Source organism: Anastrepha ludens, chromosome 3, assembly GCF_028408465.1.
Source record: "Anastrepha ludens isolate Willacy chromosome 3, idAnaLude1.1, whole genome shotgun sequence".
NCBI lineage: Eukaryota > Metazoa > Arthropoda > Insecta > Diptera > Tephritidae > Anastrepha > Anastrepha ludens.
This window is the reverse complement of record NC_071499.1, coordinates 103511957-103532804: the sequence shown is the minus strand read 5'-3', so window position 1 is coordinate 103532804 and position 20848 is coordinate 103511957. Positions and strand designations below refer to the sequence as shown.

Below are 20848 nucleotides of genomic sequence, written 5' to 3'. Positions count from 1 at the left end.
TTCGATTTTTTTAGCTTTTTTATTCCGAGCTTCATATTATAACAACCGAAAATATTATATTTAATATGTGGTTTTCACAGACCCACCGTTTTGGTAGTGGACTCCCATTATTTTTATGTTGTCCTGGATCGTAATCGGAATTTCAAACTTTACAGGTCTTATCGCATAAATTGAAAGTGTCAAGATGCCATTTAAAATGAGCAATCATGAATCAACTATAGAAGATTATGTGATACGAAGAGAAAGATAAAAGATAATTTTCTGGCCATGTCGTCATACTTTTGACGTCATACTTTGCCCTGACAAAGAAAGTAAGCTGAGTTCCATTTGACGGTTACAAAATTTCTAGTGAAGTGTTGAATAGTACAGTACATCTGGTACGCCTTTTTTCGTGAACTAAGGTTGCATACCACTAACGAATTTTAGGCCAGTGACTAACCAAACTCGTATTTAGGAATCCGTTTTCTTTATGCTTATATTTTTATTGATTATATTTCATTGTTTCGATTTATTTTTATATATTTCACTGTTTCCATAATTTCTACAGAGAGGAGCTAGCAACAGCTAGAAGAGTGAAACAAATGATCGGTTTATTCAAGGGGGACAGGTAAATGATGAAATACAGAGTAAAAAAATATGATTTTTCATTCCCAATTGGCAAAAATGCACTAACTACACTGAGTAAATGATGTAAATTAGAACAAACTCTTAAGTTTGCACCAAAACTAACATTATTTGATTATTGCAGTAATTCCATTCTAACCTATACTCAAAACTAAGACACTTTATATAGACGTATATACCGTATATGTTACAGTTACTCTTAAAATAATTTTCACACAAAATAAAAATAACAAATTTGGGTACAAAATCTTGAGGTTTTCTGCCAGGGAAAAGATCTTCATCTGAAAATTCTAGCGTCTGTAATACAAATTTAGCAAAAGAAATTGTTGCTCGATCAACGTCAGATGGCTTACAAATATGTAGCACACAGCATTCTTCCAGTTGTAAATGTGTGTATGCCTACGTCGGCCGCCGTAGCCGAATGGGTTGGTGCGTGACTACCATTCGGAACTCACAGAGAGAACGTCGGTTCGAATCTAGGTGAAACCAAAATTAATAAAAACAATTTTCTAATAGCGGTCGCCCCTCGGTAGTCAATGGCAAACCTCCGAGTGTATTTCTGCCATGAAAAAGCTCCTCATAAAAATATCTGCCGTTCGGAGTCGGCTTGAAACTGTAGGTCCCTCCATTTGTGGAACGACATCAAGACGCACACCACTAATAGGAGGAAGAGCTTGGCCAAACATCCAAAAAGGGTGTAGTCGCCAATTATATATATTTTTTTTTTAACGGATGTGTGGTATACACATTTTTTTTAATACTTCGTTTAATTCAATATGCGTAGGAATACCATATGTAAGAGTATAGTGTTACCAACACGCTGGGACTACACCTCAATGAGTTTACTACTCTCAGAAGTACCCAAATACTTCCTTCTTAAAGATGAGAAATTAATTATGAATCTATTAATCTACAATAAATAATCGGATTATGACAGCTTTTAACTGTACTTGATGATTTTCGAACAGCCTTATTCAGTACCATTCTCGTGATCCTATCTGGTGGTTTTCTCAACGTGTGAGCTATTCCTTGCCACTTTCTGCGTTTGATTTGCCTAATGAAGGGTTTCTTATTCGTTAATCTACACAGTGCGTCGATACTGATGGTGTTTGGCCAGAATATTCTGCATACGATACGGAGGCATTTGTTGACGAAAGATTGTAGCCTTTGTGTGATGGTGTTAGAGACCAGCCATATTTCGCTTCCGTACAACAACAATACGGACTTCACGCATGAGCCAAATATTCGTAGTTTAATGCGCCTGGTGATTTGCGAACTCCCCCATACTGTATGCATTCGCCCGAACAGTATTTTATTTGAAGGAAATGCCTTTTTTATTTTTACTTAGGGAGCAATAGCAAAATGAGTACCTTAAAATCAGTGCTCAATATGTTATTTTTTTAGAATATATCAGTCTTCCATCATAGCGTCTTTTTAGACTCGAAAATAAAATTTGAGCAGATTATTAAAGATTATGTCAATATGAGTACGAAAACTTTGATATTACATTCCACATAAAATAAAATTCAGAATCGTATTAGGTGCGAAGCTAAGTTTTTTTATTAAAAAAAAAATAAATATATAATATTGCGAAAAATGTTTAGGAACATCTTGACGTGTTATGTTTAATGTCTCTGCTAGCTGTTCATGCTTTCTGGTATCGTCTTTGTCCGGTAATGCTTGCACCTCGGTGTCGTAAAACAAATTTGGCCTTCCAGAGCGTGGTTTAATTTCAACTTCGAAGTCACCGCCTTTGACCATTTAAACCAATCTAGGCGAATTTATTATTAATAAATCCACCTTGAAACCAATCTTTGAACGTAGTTTTCGATGGCGCATGTCTACGCTTAACCTCCTCAAGTAAACGTTGTAATTCAGCTGCATTTTCTTGTTTTCAAAAGGTAATATGTTAGTTAAGCAGAACTCCCCTCAAATGCTGTTCTACAAACAATTTCACTTATTTGAAATGTACTAATATCACAATGGGTTAATGTTGACAGGTGTACAACCTTAATAAAAACCACCCATAATCTTTGGTATGTAATTAAATATACGTGCGAGTCGCTAGTAACAACTATCCGTCAAACTCGAAAACTTAGTTGTGTATCTAACATGTCATGCCGTGTCCCGTTATCCATTGGCTAATCCATTAAATGCAAAACTTGTTGAAGGTATTTATAACGGGTTTCAATCGTTCACAAACATCTACAAATGGATTACAAATTAAAAAAAACAGATGTAAAATGCATTTAGACAGCGCAAATGTTCTGGAGTGGAGGCACATTTTGATTCATTTTGAAAAGCCTATCTCACGTGTCGCTTCTCGAACAGATTTTCTTGACTTTTCGCTATGAGCTTTCAGTAGTTCCTCTTCTCTTGCGATACATGTCCATGTCTGTGGCTTTCCAGGACGTTGTGCGAACATTTTAAATAGTCTCGTCTTTTTCAAACTTACCTCCGTTGCGAGTAATGGTGAGTATTGTAAGATTACCTCTCCGAAACTCCCTTCTTTTTGGTCTTTGCCCTTACAAGTTTGAAGTTAAAAACAGTTTTTTTCAAATTAAGCTAACGAAATTGATTCCTATTGGCCTCTGGTGACGCTCCAGCATGCTTGTCCAGCAGGCTTATATGTGTGCGTGTCGGGTGACACTCGTACTTGCTTCGTGTCACACATACTTGTTGTCGGCTTTTGAATGATGAAAATCAAAAATTTTAGATATTAGCGTCAAGCACCCGACACGCACACATATAAGCCTGCTGGACAAGCATGCTGGAGCGTCACCAGAGGCCATATAAGCTAGACAGGCGACAGCGTTAATCGGGACTACCGGCGCAGCTAATTCTGATTAAAAATCCAGTGTGACAAACGCTTGTTACGCGAATTCGTGAACAGCTGATTTGTTTGTTGGATAGTTTTGTCAGTAAAAGATGAATCGCAGGATGAACGTTTTTTTCTGTTTGTCAGGTATTTTTAAACTTAGAAATAAAACGAAAATCATATAAAATACTTACTCCAGTTGTGCTCATCATATTGTTCCAGAGCTTTAATGCTGCAATGATTGTTTTCAGCCTTTCTTGTTTTTCTCTTTAAAAATTTCATTATTTTTCATTCACAATAGATATTAATTGTCATTTTTCGGCAATGTTGCCATCGGAAAGTTCCCTAATTCGCTTAAATTATGAGGATTAAGTCTAGTTGCCAATTCTCATTAGTTGCACTTAATTCTTGAGACAATTCCGAATTAAGTCGTTATTACATATTTTCCATTTTGACTTATTTCTGGCATTTAAGTTGAGTTTTGAGCTTTGGTGTATTAAGTACAAAAATTAAAAAAAAAAAACATTTTTCTAATAGCGGTCGCCCCCCGGCAGGCAATGGCAAACCTCCGAGTGTATTTCTGCCATGAAAAAGCTCCTCATAAAAATATCTGCTGTTCGGAGTCGGCTGTACCAGAATCTATTTTCGGAACCTTTTAATTTTTTTGTCTTGTACAGTGTAAATATTTGTTAATATATTCCCCGGTTTTACTTACTCGAATATTTGCTGTGAACGGTTTGTAAACCTAGTACTTGCTATTCCAGACCTTCGGAAAAAAAATAAAATGCTTATAACACCAAATTCGGCATATGTTGTAGGCACAAGTATGTCTCATAAAATTTTCTGGCAGGGACTTATGTGTACAACAACTACATAAACCACACACACATCACATAACAAATTCTCATAACTTGTATTGTCCGTACGTGTATTCTAAGTCGCTATATAGAATTTGTTTGCACGCAATTGTTACCAATATAATCTCTCAATCAAAAAAAGTCAATAATTATATTTTATTATTTTTATTTTTTTATTTTTATAAAAACAAAAAACGTGCATTAAATATGTCAGTGAGGCATTGAGTACTAAGAGTCGAGCCAATGTTCCCGTTTACAAATTACTCTACTCGCCCACCAACAAATTTTTGGAAGCGATAGTTAGCGAAGCTGCAGAAAGTTTAAATATGAAAGGTTACGAAAGCTATCCGAATGCCAGCGCTTTGGAAAGCGAGTTAGTCACCAGTAACTACTTGACGGGCGTTCAATTTGACGATTCGCTATACAACATCACCGATTATCCGCGCAAGTTTGCGTTTTCGTTGCGCTTTCCGAGCGAACTTCGTACAGCGACACGATCTTTGGGTTGGACATGGCTAACTTCGAAATTGTTTCCGCTTATCGATTTTCCTGGTCCTAGAAATCCTGAACAAAATGACGGGGGTCTACCGGTGGGATATTTGAGAGAGGCTTTCTTGCCCGTACAACAGGCACTCTCGATGGCCTACTTGAAATTGGCTGGTAATCAAGAAAATTTACCATACGTCGAAATGCAGCGTTATCCTTATCCAGAATATATAAGTGACCCTCTTATAGAAGCATTAGAAACGATATTATCTCTAATTGTGGTGCTAAGTTTTATTTATCCGTGTACGTCAATAACAAAGGTGAGTAGTAAGTAGATATATCTGGCAAGAAGCATTTCCTCATTTTTACACACGAAAAGTGTCATTTATGTATGAAGAAATTTTAAACGACAAATGTAATTTAATTGCTGTGGTAATTAACATAAATAATACTTTTCGAATCAACCAATAAAATAAAGATAATAGGTATAATCAAACCTTATCTATGTTTATATGTATATACAATATTTATTATTTTGTGATATTGGGATGGTTCGCCTTTCCTTTTCAAACCACCTCAAACATTGGCATTAGTTTAATAATAGATTAGGGTAGACAGGTTGATAAGGTAAGGTTGGACGTGCGTATAGGTTGAATTATGTACTCCATATACCTTTCATGTCGTCTGCATTAAACCTCTTTCTTTCTAAGTTAAATGAGCAATGAACCACTGTTATCACTGTAGGCTAGCGAGAAAGCATAACTTCAAATATTTGAGTCGGTACGGCTACAGCTATCTTCTTAAATACAGTAAGTGGCAAACCGATTTGATTTTATCTTCGATTATATTTTTGCAGAGAGAACTTGGTAATAAATGCCAACGTCAGAGTATTGTGCAGTCCAGTTTCCATTCTAGGCTGAAACCGCGCAACTTTTTGTATATGCGCTGGAGGAATCCATCCTATTTTCAGCGTTCATTTCATGTTTAATAATATTCTGTAACAAAAAAGTTTCAGTTGTACTTATTTCTAAATCTAGCAAAGTCTCACATACGAGTATCAGTGCGACGGATTACATACTCATTAGTCTTTTCTCCTTCGCACTTAAACACTCGAAACGAGAGTAAATAGTTTCCCTCATATTATTAATAGCAGGCTATTATCATATGGATGAACAAAATGGTAAGTCCACGCAGAACTCGTTTCACAGCCTGGTTTCACTCATCGAGAAATCCTTCAGTGCAAAAGATTTTTGAATTTTTGATTGAGAAGGGCTGGGTATTGAATGTGTGGACGACTCCACTGGGGTAGTAAAAGCCAGAGTGGTTGAATAAGAAGGTTCGAGGCATGCCAAGAGAGGGACTCACAGTGCGATTTCTTAGTTTACTCTTGTAGAACCGCACTATAAATTGGTTGCTACTAGGAATGGATTAAGGAGGAGTCAAAGTAGCCGACTATGCCAAGTTTCCACAAATGATTTGTGATCTGATACAAGAGGCGGTGCGAGTTAATCCAATCGTTGTGGCAGTGGTTTCTATCTTAGACTAGCAAAAAAGCACTCTCGAGTAGGAACGCTGGGCATTGTTCTAGATAGAACGCTGAACTAGAGTCCTTGACAAGAAGTGTGGGCTGAGTTCTTATCTTTGCGTCTAGATCTAGACATACAGCAGCAATCATGAAGGCTGTGCAACATGTCGAAACCAAACCTCCTGTATGAGGTCCGTCTTTACAGGCAGCCTCTTTTTTTTATTAGATGAATTGGTGAAATATTAAAAAAAAGCGCAGTTTGCGGTATCTCAAGGTAGGCATACATATTTTAGAGCTCAATGCTGCAACTTCAACAGCCCCGATTATTTCTTTTTTGTGCTCAATAGTACAAATGTCAGTCAACTTGCGCTCCTTTTTTACACCCTTATTTACAAATCGATTATAGTGCCACTTTCTCGGAGGCTCATTTGAGAACTCTTCAACCAAATTTAAAATAAATTCATATATTTACGATCTCTTAGCTCAAAATTCTTTTATTTGGTTAACCCAAATATTCCATATAGTTTGGTCCTTGAAGGGCAATTTCATATTTGTAGGCCTTACAGTTCTGCCGAGAGGTACTGCGCTCGCTTTACATATAAATCAAAATATGTATTATTTTATTGGTATTAGAAAATATTTCTAAAAATCTAATCACAAACTCAAATTTTATAGAGTATTACCGTCGAAAAGGAGAAACAGTTGAAAGAAGTCATGAAGATCATGGGCCTTGACAACTGGTTGCACTGGACTGCATGGTTTGTAAAATCATTTATAATGTTGGGCATTTCCTCTGCGCTGATTATAATCCTGGTTAAGGTAATTTTTGAGATCCACTCAAAATTGATAATTCTTTTCAACTGTATATGTATGCCCCGGTTCTTGTAGATCAAATGGTTAGAGGGTGTCGCTGTGCTCTCCTACAGCAACTGGTCCATTCTCCTCGTATTTATGCTTGTATACGCAACAGCCAGCATCTGCTTCTGTTTCATGATGGCCACGTTCTTCACAAGTGCTAGCACTGCAGCCGCTGTCACTGGTCTGGTCTGGTTCATCTCCTACCTTCCACTGTCATTTACCGATAAAGGCTATGAACAGATGTCACTGCGATCGAAGTTAGGTTGGTGTTTATTCTCTAATACAGCCATGGGATTTGGCTTCAAAGAAATACTCGGTTTTGAAGGCAATGGCGAGGGTTTGCAATGGAGCAATCTGTTCACACCAGTTTCCGTGGATTCTAATCTTACAGTCGGCTTAATTATGGTGATGATGCTAGTCGCTTCTGCACTCTATATGCTTATCTGTTTGTATGTCGAGCAAATTATGCCTGGAGGCTTTGGTGTGCCAAAGAAGTGGAATTTTCCTTTTACTCCCAGTTTTTGGTGCGGCCATAAGGAATATGCCGGCATTGAAGATATGTCGAATAAGTCGATTGAACGCCAAACACCAAGTGCTTTTGAGATGGAACCTGCAGGAAAGCACGTTGGCTTACAGGTTAAAAATTTGAAGAAACGCTTTGGAGATAAATATGCAGTAAAAGGTTTATCAGTGAATATGTATGAAGACGAAATAACAGTGTTGCTCGGACATAATGGCGCTGGTAAAACGACTACAATTTCAATGCTAACTGGAATGTTCCCACCCACCGCTGGTACGGCAATAGTTAATGGTAGTGACATACGCACCAATATTGAGGGCGCACGCACCTCGCTCGGCATTTGTCCACAGCATAATGTGCTATTCGACGACATGAGCGTTGGCAATCACATAGTCTTTTTCAGCCGTTTGAGAGGTTTGAAAGGTAATGAAATTAAAGTTGAAGTAGATAAGTACCTGAAAATGATCGAGCTAGAGGATAAAATAAATGTAGCATCCTCGAAATTATCCGGTGGCATGAAGCGCAAACTATCGGTTTGCTGTGCACTTTGCGGTGGCACAAAAGTGGTGCTTTGCGATGAGCCTAGCTCTGGAATGGATCCAGCAGCAAGACGCCAATTATGGGACTTGTTGCAGGCAGAGAAAATCGGACGTACTCTACTATTGACGACACACTTTATGGATGAAGCGGACATACTGGGCGATCGCATTGCTATAATGTGTGACGGTGAGCTGAAATGCCACGGTACGTCATTCTTCCTGAAGAAGAAATATGGCTCCGGTTATCACCTGATTTGTGTAAAGCAGGAAGGTTGTAACGCGGATGAAATAACTGCATTATTGAATAAATACATACCGGGTATTAGACCTGAAGCTGATATTGGTGCTGAATTATCTTATCAGCTGCCCGATAGTTACTCAGCAAAATTCGAAGAGATGTTTAGCGATTTGGAAACAAATTCAACGAATTTGATGCTGGGCGGTTATGGTGTAGGTATTACCTCGATGGAGGAGGTATTCATGAAAGTGGGTGCTGAGAACGCAGGCAATGGCACAAAGAAGGAGCAAATGGTCATCATGAATGGAGGAAACGGTTACAATGACGAAGATATTGAATCGATGAATTGTAAGTATACAAGTATATACCTAAAAATACATGCATAAATTATAACAGTGGAAGCTCGATAATACGTAATCTCGATAAACCAAATTCGCAGTGACTCGTGCCAAGGTCGGTTTCTTGGAAAAAATCTATATGATATTTGGCTTGCTCCATATTTCGTATTCTTTTTTTGCCGTTCACAATTGTCGAACTGCTCGTAGTTGGGGCAATGAAAAATCGTTCGCTCAACACTGAAGTAATTCACTAATTTTTATGTTGAATAGGCGACAATAGGGATTTAAACTGAAGGAATTATGGGATCATATGGCATAGAAATGTAAAAAGAAAATCAACCTAACGAGTTTGTGAAATTCAACGCCATTTTAAAACTAGAAAATATTGTTTAAAACAAGAGCCAAGCAAAGACAAAAATTACTATTTTTTAGGGATATAAAACTAGCTTTAACCCGCGGCCCCGCTCGCGTAGAAGTAGTTTTGAGGGATTTGGGATATGTATATAAAATAATTACAAACAATAATTTCATAGAAAATATTTTTTTATTAATAACCATAATATTACAACACCCGGCATCCGTTGCTATGCCTCGTTGAATAAAATCAAAACAACCAATCAGAAAAATATCAAGCAAAATTTTTTTTATTAATTTTCTATCTCAAACCGTTTTTGAACTTTGCATTTGGGTCATAGTTGAACAGCTTATGCGGATTATGAAGTCTAGAGTGTGCTATAAATAGTGGGAAATAGGAAAAACTAAGATTTTTTAGATTAAATTTAAGCAAATATTCGATTATTAGTGACGAATGAGAGTGGTGTCGCGGCCTGGGGGCTGCGGGAACGGAGTTCCATCATAAAACCATGCCTATAACCTTCATTGGGTGAAAATATGAATGTATAAAAATTTTTACGTCATTTGGTGTTGTGGTTTCGTAGTGATGCGCGGACAACGAACAGACATTCACCTTTATAGTATAGATTGTAAAATTTCAGATTAAAAAATCTCTATAAATCGTATTCTTTATTTTCCTCCATCTAAATTAAAAATTGCAATAACTCGTAATTTGTCGTTGGCCCATATGAGTTATCGATATTCCACTGTACATGCATACATACACAAACAAAAACCAAAAATATGTACTTTATCATTTCTTCAATAGCCGATAGCATGTTTTCGGAGAACACACGGTTACTTAGAGGCAAGGATCTCTACTGCAATCAATGGCACGCAATGATACTTAAAAAGTTTCTTTATACTCTTCGCAAAAAAATTTTGTTCGTCATACAAAATTTCTTGCCCATCTTCTTTGTAGTCATAACCGTTTTGATCTCACGCAATCAAAGCACTTTCCGCCCATTACCAGCTATAACAATGAGTGTGACTCAATACCCCAAAACGTACACAATTCTTGAAGCGGCTAGTAATATAGCACCGGGCTCGCTGGAAGAACGCATTGTTGCTGAATACAAAAGTATTTTTGGTTCTTATTCCACCAATCACCAGCTGCAAACTACGGGCCAACGCAATTTCACTGAATATATTTTAGATCTGGGTAAAACTGAACAAGTGCGTATCAATGCCCGTTACGTGGCAGCAGCTACGGTGGAATCTGGAAAAATCACGGCTTGGTTGAACAATCAACCCTTGCACACAGCACCACTGACAGTGAATCTTGTGCACAATGCCATGGCAAGGTAAGAACACCTGTTTAGAATGCAACCAGCTTCCGTATTATAAAATATTTTATAATTTCGTATTTTTTTAGGGCACTTATCGGTGAGGAAGCATCTATAAGCGTTACTAATGCTCCATTACCCTACTCCTTTGAAACTAAGCTGGCACAACTGAACGTTGGCACAAATGTGGGCACACAGCTGGCTACCAACGTTGGCTTCTGCATGTGCTTCGTAAGTGCCTTCTATATACTATTCCTGATTAAGGAGCGCGAAACGCGTTCAAAATTGTTGCAATTCGTGGGTGGCGTACGTGTATGGACTTTCTGGCTGACGCAACTGCTGTGGGACTTGACTACCTATACTATAACTGCTCTGATAGTGATAATAACCATCGCTTGCTTCCAGGAAGAGGGATATGCAAACTTCTCAGACTTGAGTAAATATAACTAACAAAAACATTCTGAAAACGAATGGAAACCGAGATATTAATATTTGAATTTTGTATTTCAGTTCGCTATTTCCTAATACTGTTTCTGTTCGGGTTTGCTGTTCTGCCGTTCACCTATTTGCTGTCGTTTTTATTCAAAGAGCCAGCTACAGGTTTTGCTCAAACTTCGACTATAAATATTTTTACGGGTATGTATTATAAATAAAACGTAAAGCAAAATTATAGTTTACCAAAAGATAAGACTGCCCTGGTGGCATGAAATTGAAACAGTACAACATTTTTTTCTTTCTGACAAAATTATTAGGGATAGAGTAAGGCGAATCTATTCAAGGTGGTGGCATTGGAGCAACAACAGTTTTTAAATTAGAGCTGCCAAGGGAAAGAGAATATAATAAAAATGAATGACCAATAGATAAAATTAATTTGTTGCGCATTTACAACATCAAAGACTTTCCATCATTCTTTTTTACTGACATTTCTGAAATAAAGGTGAATGGATGAAAAGGAAATTAACTACTCTAATCACACCACCGCCTTGGATAGAACTTTTTCACATTTATTTACATTTAATTAGAGCCGTTGAGCTTAGATGACGATTAGTAATCGAAACGACTAAATATTGATTGAACTAATTCATTTTCATACACCAGGAATTAGTAATTGAGTAAATTAGAAATAATCCAAACACATGATTTTTTATCACTAACAAAACAAAAAACAATAAAAAAAAAACAAAGCGAATTAAAAAAAATAATAAAAATCGAATTAAACAATACAAATATGATTATTTAGAAATTGTAAAAAAATAATTAGATTATTAATTGGACTATTATATAATTAAATTATTTATTTTTTTATTTATGCCAGTGTCAAAGTAGCTAAATTTGCAACTTTATGTTACTCGTTATGTATGGGGTGTAATATTGTGCTTGATTTATTGGTTCTCTTGAATAGATGCACTCAGTTGTCCTACGCTATTTGCGCACCAAATCTGTGCTTTTCACAGATAATTTTTAAGCACTTATTGTGTTTGGTCGAAAACGTCTTATTTATATGTAATAAAATGGAAATCAGAAAGGTTTAACAGCTCGTGAAAAAGAACAAATCGATATCTTGACCTCAGAAGGACTTTCAAATTGTCAAAAGACTGATTGAAGTCCAAATGTTGTGGATATTTACGTGAAACAAGGTGCCTCCTATGGTATGAGCTACTAAGGCAGAACTGCGATGACTTTAACATGGAAGGAAACCCCCAAAATCCTTAGAATCGCATCAAATTCCACCCTTTCGACAAAAATTCAAGAAATGACAAATGTTGCAGCCAGAAAACCCACTGTTCGAAGGGTTATTTTAAAAGCGCCACATCTGAAGCATATAAAATTACAAAAGTATTATTTAGTTACGAAAAGAAGTTCAATTTGGATGGAGGATGGCAACAATTACTATTTCCCTGACTTAAGAAAGGAGGAAAGGTACTTGAGTGGTGAAGGTGGTATTATGGGTGGTATGGGTATAGACTACGTGATAGGTATGTGGTAGACTACAAAATAACGGGAATTAGCTATAAAGCTCTGTTAGAATCATCTTTACCCGAGATTCATGAAACTTTGCACCTATTAATTGGATCTTACAACCGGACGGCCGTCGTAGCCGAATGGGTTGGTGCGTGACTACCATTCGGAATTCACAGAGAGAACATAGGTTCCAATCTCGGTGAAATACCAAAATTGAGAAAAAACTTTTTTTTAATAGCGGTCGCCCCTAGGCAGGCAATGGCAAACCTCTGAGTGTATTTCAGCCATGAAAATGCTCCTCACAAAAAATATTTGCCGTTCGGAGTCGGCTTGAAACTGTAGGTCGGTTCATTTGTGGAACAACATCAAGACGCACACCACAAATAGGAGGAGGAGCTCGGCCAAACACCCAAAAAGGGTGTACGCGCCAATTATATATATGTATATAAGTAAATAAAGTTCTCTTTTCAGTTTGATAAATTAACCACAGGGTGGCGTAACCGTTTAAAAAAGAATTGTATACAAGCAGCAGCACATTAAACAGTTTTCCCATATCATATCACTTTCAAAAAGATTATCATATCACTTTTAAAAAAATTTGAATTAATTGATAAAAAAAATGTACACCACCTGTGTATAATGTGTTTAAGGGGGTGGTAGGGTTTAGCGCTAAAAAAAAAACACTTTTTTTTTGAATTTTTTACAGAAATATGGCTTAAGATACTTTAATAAAATCAGTTGCATGTTATTGTACATCTTTTCAATAAGTTTTTAAAAAATATTAATAATAAAATATTGACAAATAAGCCCATGACAGAGTTTTTTTGGAGATATGTTTTTCGAGAGGTGCTCTGCGGTGCCAATCGGCATTCGTCGTAGAATCATCTGAAACTAAAAAAGTCGAATTTTTCAGTTAAAGTATGACGTAATGCTCCCCCCCACATTAATAAATTTTTTTTTTTTTCATTTTTGTAGTTTTGGTGGCAAAAAAACGTAAAACGAGCATTTTTGGCGAAAAATTTCGCCATATTTGTAAGTGAAAAACAACCTTAAAAAAAAAAAATAAAAAAAAAACAGTGTGGGGGGGAGGTATTTTTGATTTAGAAAACGTGTGCCAAATTTGAAAAGAATCGGTTGAATAGTTTCGGAGTTGTGATTGGCACCGACTTTTAAGAAGTCGTTTCGGGAAAAACGCGTTTGAAAAAATGACTGAGAAATTATCGATGCTTCGCATTCGAGGTAGAGTGCCTACAAAGGCTATAACTTTGAGAGTTCTGCTCCGATCCACTTAAAATTTTGACACAACATTCTTGAAATGATTTACTATAAGATGAGTGAAGAAAAAAAATTTCGATTTCAGACATTCCTAAGAAAATGTTCTATAAAATTAATAAATTTTTAAATATTAATGTCTTACCCCTTAAACATAAAGAATTTGAAGCAGATATACACATGTACAAATACATACACACGTCTTAGATAAATATATATACGAAAATAAATCGGTGGTGAAAGGTATCGGTTGTTTTTTTAGTTGCATATGAAATATCGATAGCGTAACTATGGTTTGACACCTGATAATAGCAAACTGTATTAACATTTTTGTTCAGTAAGGTTTGGCAAGTCGCCATGAATCGTTTAATGCCAAAACAACGCTTCCAAATTATAGAAATATCCTTAAAAAAAAAATAAATCTGTTCGCGAAGTTCATAGAGCACCGGCGACATCATCGCTCCTTATTTCTTCCGAAATGGGGAAGAAACAGCCATTACGGTGAGTGGCGAGCGCAGTCGTGCCATGTTGACTGAATTTTTGTTTAAAAAAATTAACCAGTTAAACATCGACGACATTTGGCTCCAATGAGATGACGCAACTTGACATAACTTGACATACAGCGCCCTTAACAATCGATTTATTTGACTTATGGAATGGACCATGTAACTCGGAAATATGACCGATATCATATTTAAAAAATAAATGTTATGAAATTATATACTAGATTATAATAAAAAATTAATTTCAACAATGTTTCTGTTTTGTATTGTTATTTTAAGTTCTCTAACTCTTAAAAAGACACCCTTTACATACAAAGGCAGTAGCCATTACTGTTTTCTGAAACTTGCCTTTATGCAAATTTAAAAAAATTAAATATTTTCGATAAATTTTTAGAGAACTAACAATTTCTCTAGTGTAACTGCATTAAAGGCTCGTTGGAAATACCATATAGAGAACATTTGTCTGTCCTTCCGATTCTTTTTGCTACAGATTATAAATTTTTTAGTGGTACCTAATTATAGGCTAATGCCTGGAGAATTTCTTTTTCTGCAATTTTTCACATTCGAATGTTTCTATAATTTTTATGTTTCATATGTAATAAATATACCCGTTACATAATATTTTTTTTATTTACAGGTGTAGCGCTTTTCGTAGTTATCGTCGTCATGTCCTTTGAAGCCTTCGATACCAAGGATGTGGCGGACGGCTTACAGTGGGCTTTCAGAATATTCCCACACTTTTCGCTTTCAATCAGCTGGAATAAGCTCTATGTTAATTGGGCTACGCGAAATACCTGCGGCAGTGAAGTTCTCCAAGTTCTACCTGATGCGTTGCGTTGCGCTCTTCTACCACAGTGTTGCAGTATGTTGTATATATACTAGGATAAGCCTGCAAAATTTATTTGATTAAAAAATTTTTTTTAGCTACAACGCCATATTTTGCTTACGAGGAACCGGGCATTCTACTAGAAACTTTGTATATGGTCGGAACTGGCATAATATTCTTCCTTATTATCATTTCGCGTGAATATGGCATAATTGACGAAATTGTTTACATGATCAGAAAGAGGGCATTGTAAGTAGGAATCTGAAAAAATGCTTGAAGTTCGTGTATCACTTACATATATGCAATGTTATACAAATTTTTAGTAAGCCACCACCACCTCCTGAGGACGGCTACTTTGATGATGACGTTGATAACGAAAAGAATCGCATATTAAAAATGACCAATGATCAATTGGCTAATCAGAATTTGGTGCTTAATGGCGTTACCAAGTATTATGGCAAATTCCTAGCAGTTAACCAGGTCTCGCTGTGTGTCAAAGAGTATGTGTCAAACAAGCTTTCTTAATAAAAGAAATTAGAAGATATCCACAAATTTTTAAAATTTTAGAAACGAGTGTTTCGGCCTCTTGGGTGTAAACGGTGCCGGCAAAACGACTACATTTAAAATGATGACTGGTGATGAACGCATTACTTATGGCTCGGCGTATATTAAGGGCATGTCTCTGGAATCTGAAATGAGTCAGATTTACCAGGACATCGGCTACTGTCCACAATTCGACGCATTGCTAGATGACTTAACAGGACGTGAGACATTACAAATCTTCTGCCTTTTACGTGGCGTGCGCCGTAAGAGAATTAATCGCATCATTGATGATTTGGCAAAGTCGTTCGGTTTCACAAAACATTTGGATAAGCCAACAATGACCTATAGTGGTGGAAACAAGCGTAAATTAAGTACAGCAATTGCTGTAATCGGCAGCCCCAGTGTAATATACCTCGACGAACCGACAACAGGCATGGATCCAGCTGCGAGACGTCAACTCTGGAATATGGTCTGTCGCATACGCGATTCGGGAAAATCCATAGTACTAACATCGCATAGTATGGAGGAATGTGAGGCGTTATGCACACGTCTGGCCATTATGGTAAATGGTGAATTCAAGTGTATCGGCTCTACGCAGCATTTGAAGAATAAGTTTTCGAAAGGACTGATCTTGAAGATGAAAGTGAGACGTGCGCCAGACCCATTGAGACCATCAGCAAGAAGGTATGAAGAAATCATGTATGCCTTTGTTTAATACAATTAAATAATTTTGATTATTGGTCTAATAATTTATTACATAACCAGTTCAAGAAGCGGTCGCTCTGAATTGTCTGATGCGAGCATGAAGATGCAGCAGGACATTGCTGCGGTGAAGGAGTTTGTTGAGCAAAAGTTCCCACATGCAATACTGCAGTATGTATTTTATTTAGATAATTAATTTGTAGTAAACCTCTTTTGCACATCGCTCATTTGCTGGAAGAGCGTCATAAAGGCGGCAAAAAAATCTAAAATTCAAGAAAAACGGCTTCAAAGTTTTCAATTCACTACGCTTCCCTAAGTGAAGGTTATGTTAGGTTAGAATTAGTTGAAACTTTGGATCGCATTTAAACCAGAAATTGATCCATAGTGATGCGTTAGTATGAAGAGTTTATTCTATATTCTTTCTTTAATACACAGTTTGGATAATTATGGTGGGCTGATAATTTTTTGATCTGCCACACTTTCTAATGTTGAAAATGTTGCAGAACCTGAGCAGTTTTCCTTAAGTAAAAGTAAATGCACATTTTCTTCCAATGAGATAATAGGCCTCTTCTCTTCGTCAAGCCCCAGCAAGCATTGTACAGAGCCATAAGTAAAGACACTCTCAGCTGATTTCAAAACACGCTTTTATGTTGCATAAAAAATGATAAAATTTCATAGGAAATCGTATCAAAAAGTGTAAAAAATGGCGTAAAACTCAGACATTTCTCAATAGAAAACATTATAGCTAAGAAATATATCAAAAATATTTGTTATTGTAAATTTTCCAAGTAAAAGATATTATTATCTATTTTTTTTTGTCAAATTTAGTTTTTTTTAATGGTACCATAAAAATTATAATTTTGCATAGAAACTCGGCAATACACTCGAGCAAAAAGGCCAAACACTCACACCATCACACACTTGACTGCCTGTCAAAGTCACACCAAAATTAGATGAAGAAAAGTGTTTTTACTTGAATTTTTGTAGAATGTCAGCAAGTGACAAAGAGATAAAGCAACTGGTATAAATGAACATGTCTTGGGAGCGCTGGAATAGAGCTGCCTTAAATTACATTGGTATGTAAAATAGTGAGTTATAGCAGTTTTATGAGGCATAACCATACTCGCTAGCGGCGAATCTTGCTCGATAACTCGATAACATGCAAATTTTTCGACAAATGAGCCGAGCGGGGAAATAGCGAGTATAGAAGTGGCGAATAGAAGAGGCCTAGTGTTAGTAGATGGCGCATACTAATTTTTTGTGTTGATTTGGCACACTTTTCAAATAGAAGTGCTTTCACTATTTGTATTTCAATTAACTTAGAGTTTTGATTCAACGCGATGAAGAAATGTTTTTAATTTTGCATTTTACAAATAAACCTATTATATTATAAACAGCACATTCCAATAACAAATTATTTGATATCGAAAAGAAAGTTCAAAAGTGTTGTTGCAAATGTGCTGTGTCAAATTGACACGGCAACAACCTATTCATGACAAAAAATTGACTGAAGCTAAAAAAAAATAGTTTTAGTATACGTATGTACATTTTTTTAATGGCACTCCCGCAGCAAATGAGCAATATATCACACATACATATACTCGTACTTACAAAAGGTTTTGCTTTGCAGAGAGGAATACCAGGGCATTCTCACATTCTACATTCCACTCTCGAGTATTAAGTGGTCTAGTATATTTGGATTAATGGAGAAGAATCGTGATAATCTTAATATCGAAGATTACTCCATTAGTCAGACAACGTTGGAGGAAATATTCTTGGAGTTTGCAAAGTACCAGCGTGAAGATCCACGCACGCTTAAGTGAGCTACCCACTTTCTAATCTTGTAGTTGAAGTGCATGTACATATTTGTGTGCGATACGTAGTGAAACTCGACACATCATTCCCCACACAAATTATTTCTTTTAATTAACGCAATTCCCTGCTGTAGTTCATGAATACTTACAGTGACACTAGATTGCTAACCTACTATTATTTGTATATACATTTGTACTAATTGGAAAAAACAATTCCTTGGGATTACCCTTGTAAAAAATACTAACAACCACCCTCCAATTGGCTGATTTTGTTAGCATGACTGCATGTACATACATACATACGCTCCTGTAAATATTTGGCATATGCATATACACGTTTGTATTCTATATAATCATACATATTCGTACATATATTCTTGCATGCCGTTCGTGTATATGAGTCAATGTTGGTAATAAGAAATTTTGTTCTTCTCAAAAATCAATTAAAAAAAGAATTAAGAAAAAGCGCTGCAATTGCTGTCCGAAATGACAATTAATGCAGGATTGCATGTCAGGATCAAAACAACACCAACAACAATACCAACAGCAATCGTTGGACCAAGAGCTACATGAAATAACGACCCCGCAAACGAAAACCAAAGGAGTTACAGTCTAATTATAAAATGATGCACCTGCATACATACATACATGTATATGTATGCGTAATTGTCCGCATTTGCACAAAAATTTGCAATATGTACGAGCAAATGAAAAGTTATTTTATTTATTTAAGTAAATGAAATATGTATATGGAAAATGTCCGGCGATAAGGTAGCATGCAGTGGACGGCTTGAAGCACAAAAGCACACATCAGACGCTCTCTGGACGGATGGGCTAGGAAGTTTTACTACATCTATAGCTGAACCGATTGCATATTTCGAAGAGGTGCTATTCTATAAGTATATATACTTTACACATTTACACATGCATTCATTCGTACATACATACATATATAAGTACGCATATACAAGTGTGTGCACATGCATACACTTATAATTTAGCAAGTAAATGTGAAACTAAACGTGCCTAAATTCATACATACATACATGCATACCTATATACACATACTTACAAGTTGAATTGTACTTCTCTTAAAATACGTATTTACTTAAATTTTTGCTTGCTCTTAAGAGCGAAAACTCTTAAACATGTCTTTTTGACAAACATTCGCTTATATGTGTGTATTACCTACCTGTATGTATATATATGTAGATGCTACATTTATTTATATTTACGTGCGTAAATAATTGTAAACAGAGGCGAGTTTAACTTGGTTGAAAAGTTTGCAACTTGCGTGAAATAACTACTAGTTAATAATAAATATTAATTTTAAATCCCTACTTCTAAAAGATGAACTATTTTTAAACTCTTGGAATGAGTATTTAATTTTGGAATTAATTTATGAATTTATATTGGAATCCGAACGATTTTAGCGTTAATTATGAAAAGTATTAAATTTTTGGTATAGCTACTCACCAAATGTATTTTATAATTGTACCATTGACAGTTGATTTATCTAAAGTTTATTAATGAAGGATGTGGAATGTTCATTAGTAGCAAATGCGTATAGCTTTAAATGTATAACATAAAAACTATGATTTAACACAAACATTAACTACTTTGTATAGTATTTTTACAATCTATTTAACAATCAAATTTATTTTTAAGTGATTTGCAAACAAGGTTTACACAAACTAAAAAACGAAACTATGTGATGATGCTATTATAATAAAATTATAATTTGAAAATTATCACCTTGGACTTGTTGATTTATTTACAACACTTCTTGAAAAGCAGGTTAGGCTATGCTGGCAGTAAATAGTACACGCAAATGGAGTTGATACAAACTTGAAAGTTTCAGGAACAACTGATAGTCTGTTTCATTAGTTGCAATCCCGTATTAGTTCGAATTTACCATTTTTTAGCAGAATTTACTGGAACTTGATACCGTACCCGAAAAACAAGTAAATAGAGCGTGGCTGAGAGTAAACTGTGTAAGCAAGGTCTTCTGTTTGTCAGATACTTCTGATTTTAGTCCGAGAAATTTTTGCTGGTAAATTCTGAAAATGTGTCAAATGATCAGCTGTAGTGCATTTAGCCAAGAATGATAGAATAAGAGATTGCGTCTTAAGAATTCACCGTGTTGTCAGGCTCCGAGAGTATACAAACAAAAGAAAGGGCAATTACTTCTTTATGAAGAATGAACAATACAAACTACCAAACACAATATTGTGATACTATACACAAACACACACACTTATTTGCCACGGCGTCAACCGCATAAGACTGCATTTGGAGGTATTGTTTTTTATAATTCGTGCTTCAAAACTTAAGACGCGGTACTTCATTTACTGGGTTTTTACAAACACGTAATTTCTCTTCCTTTTGTTTGCAAAGTTCATTAGTTTTGTATTGGGAAGGTGCCTGACGTCACACTTATCAAAATCGGGAAAAATTAAGTAACGGTTTTGGGAAGATGCCACTTTCTGTATTTAACTCGCCTTGGTGTTTGAAAAACTAATTTATTAATAAAAGAAAATTATTTTTTTTTTCATATTAGAAAATAACAAAATACTTAGAAGTATTAACTGAAATTGTGGATAACCGCAGGTAAACGTCAAGTGAAGCGGATGAATCAAACGGATAAAGTTATTCCAGCAACGACGGCCTCACTACCTCATCAAATATTTGTGACCTATAAGTTTCGTCTGGAAAAGCGAAAATTGCTTTCAATAGTTGATCGG

The 20848-nt window shown here is 35.9% G+C and overlaps 1 protein-coding gene across 1 annotated transcript in view; it reads left to right on the top strand.

Moving 5' to 3' along the window:
- Positions 1 to 19855, top strand: part of LOC128858646 (phospholipid-transporting ATPase ABCA3) — a 33165-nt gene extending 13310 nt beyond the window's left edge. Inside the window, exons 3-16 of the mRNA XM_054095083.1 lie at positions 548 to 607; positions 4514 to 5105; positions 6986 to 7129; positions 7199 to 8813; positions 9966 to 10500; positions 10572 to 10918; positions 10993 to 11118; positions 14857 to 15081; positions 15144 to 15294; positions 15369 to 15545; positions 15613 to 16272; positions 16354 to 16461; positions 17921 to 18109; positions 18558 to 19855. Coding sequence (XP_053951058.1) covers positions 548 to 607; positions 4514 to 5105; positions 6986 to 7129; positions 7199 to 8813; positions 9966 to 10500; positions 10572 to 10918; positions 10993 to 11118; positions 14857 to 15081; positions 15144 to 15294; positions 15369 to 15545; positions 15613 to 16272; positions 16354 to 16461; positions 17921 to 18109; positions 18558 to 18594 — 4966 coding nt within the window. The 3' untranslated portion in view covers positions 18595 to 19855. The remainder of the gene's footprint in view (positions 1 to 547; positions 608 to 4513; positions 5106 to 6985; positions 7130 to 7198; positions 8814 to 9965; positions 10501 to 10571; positions 10919 to 10992; positions 11119 to 14856; positions 15082 to 15143; positions 15295 to 15368; positions 15546 to 15612; positions 16273 to 16353; positions 16462 to 17920; positions 18110 to 18557) is intronic.
- The last annotated feature ends 993 nt before the right edge of the window (positions 19856 to 20848 follow it).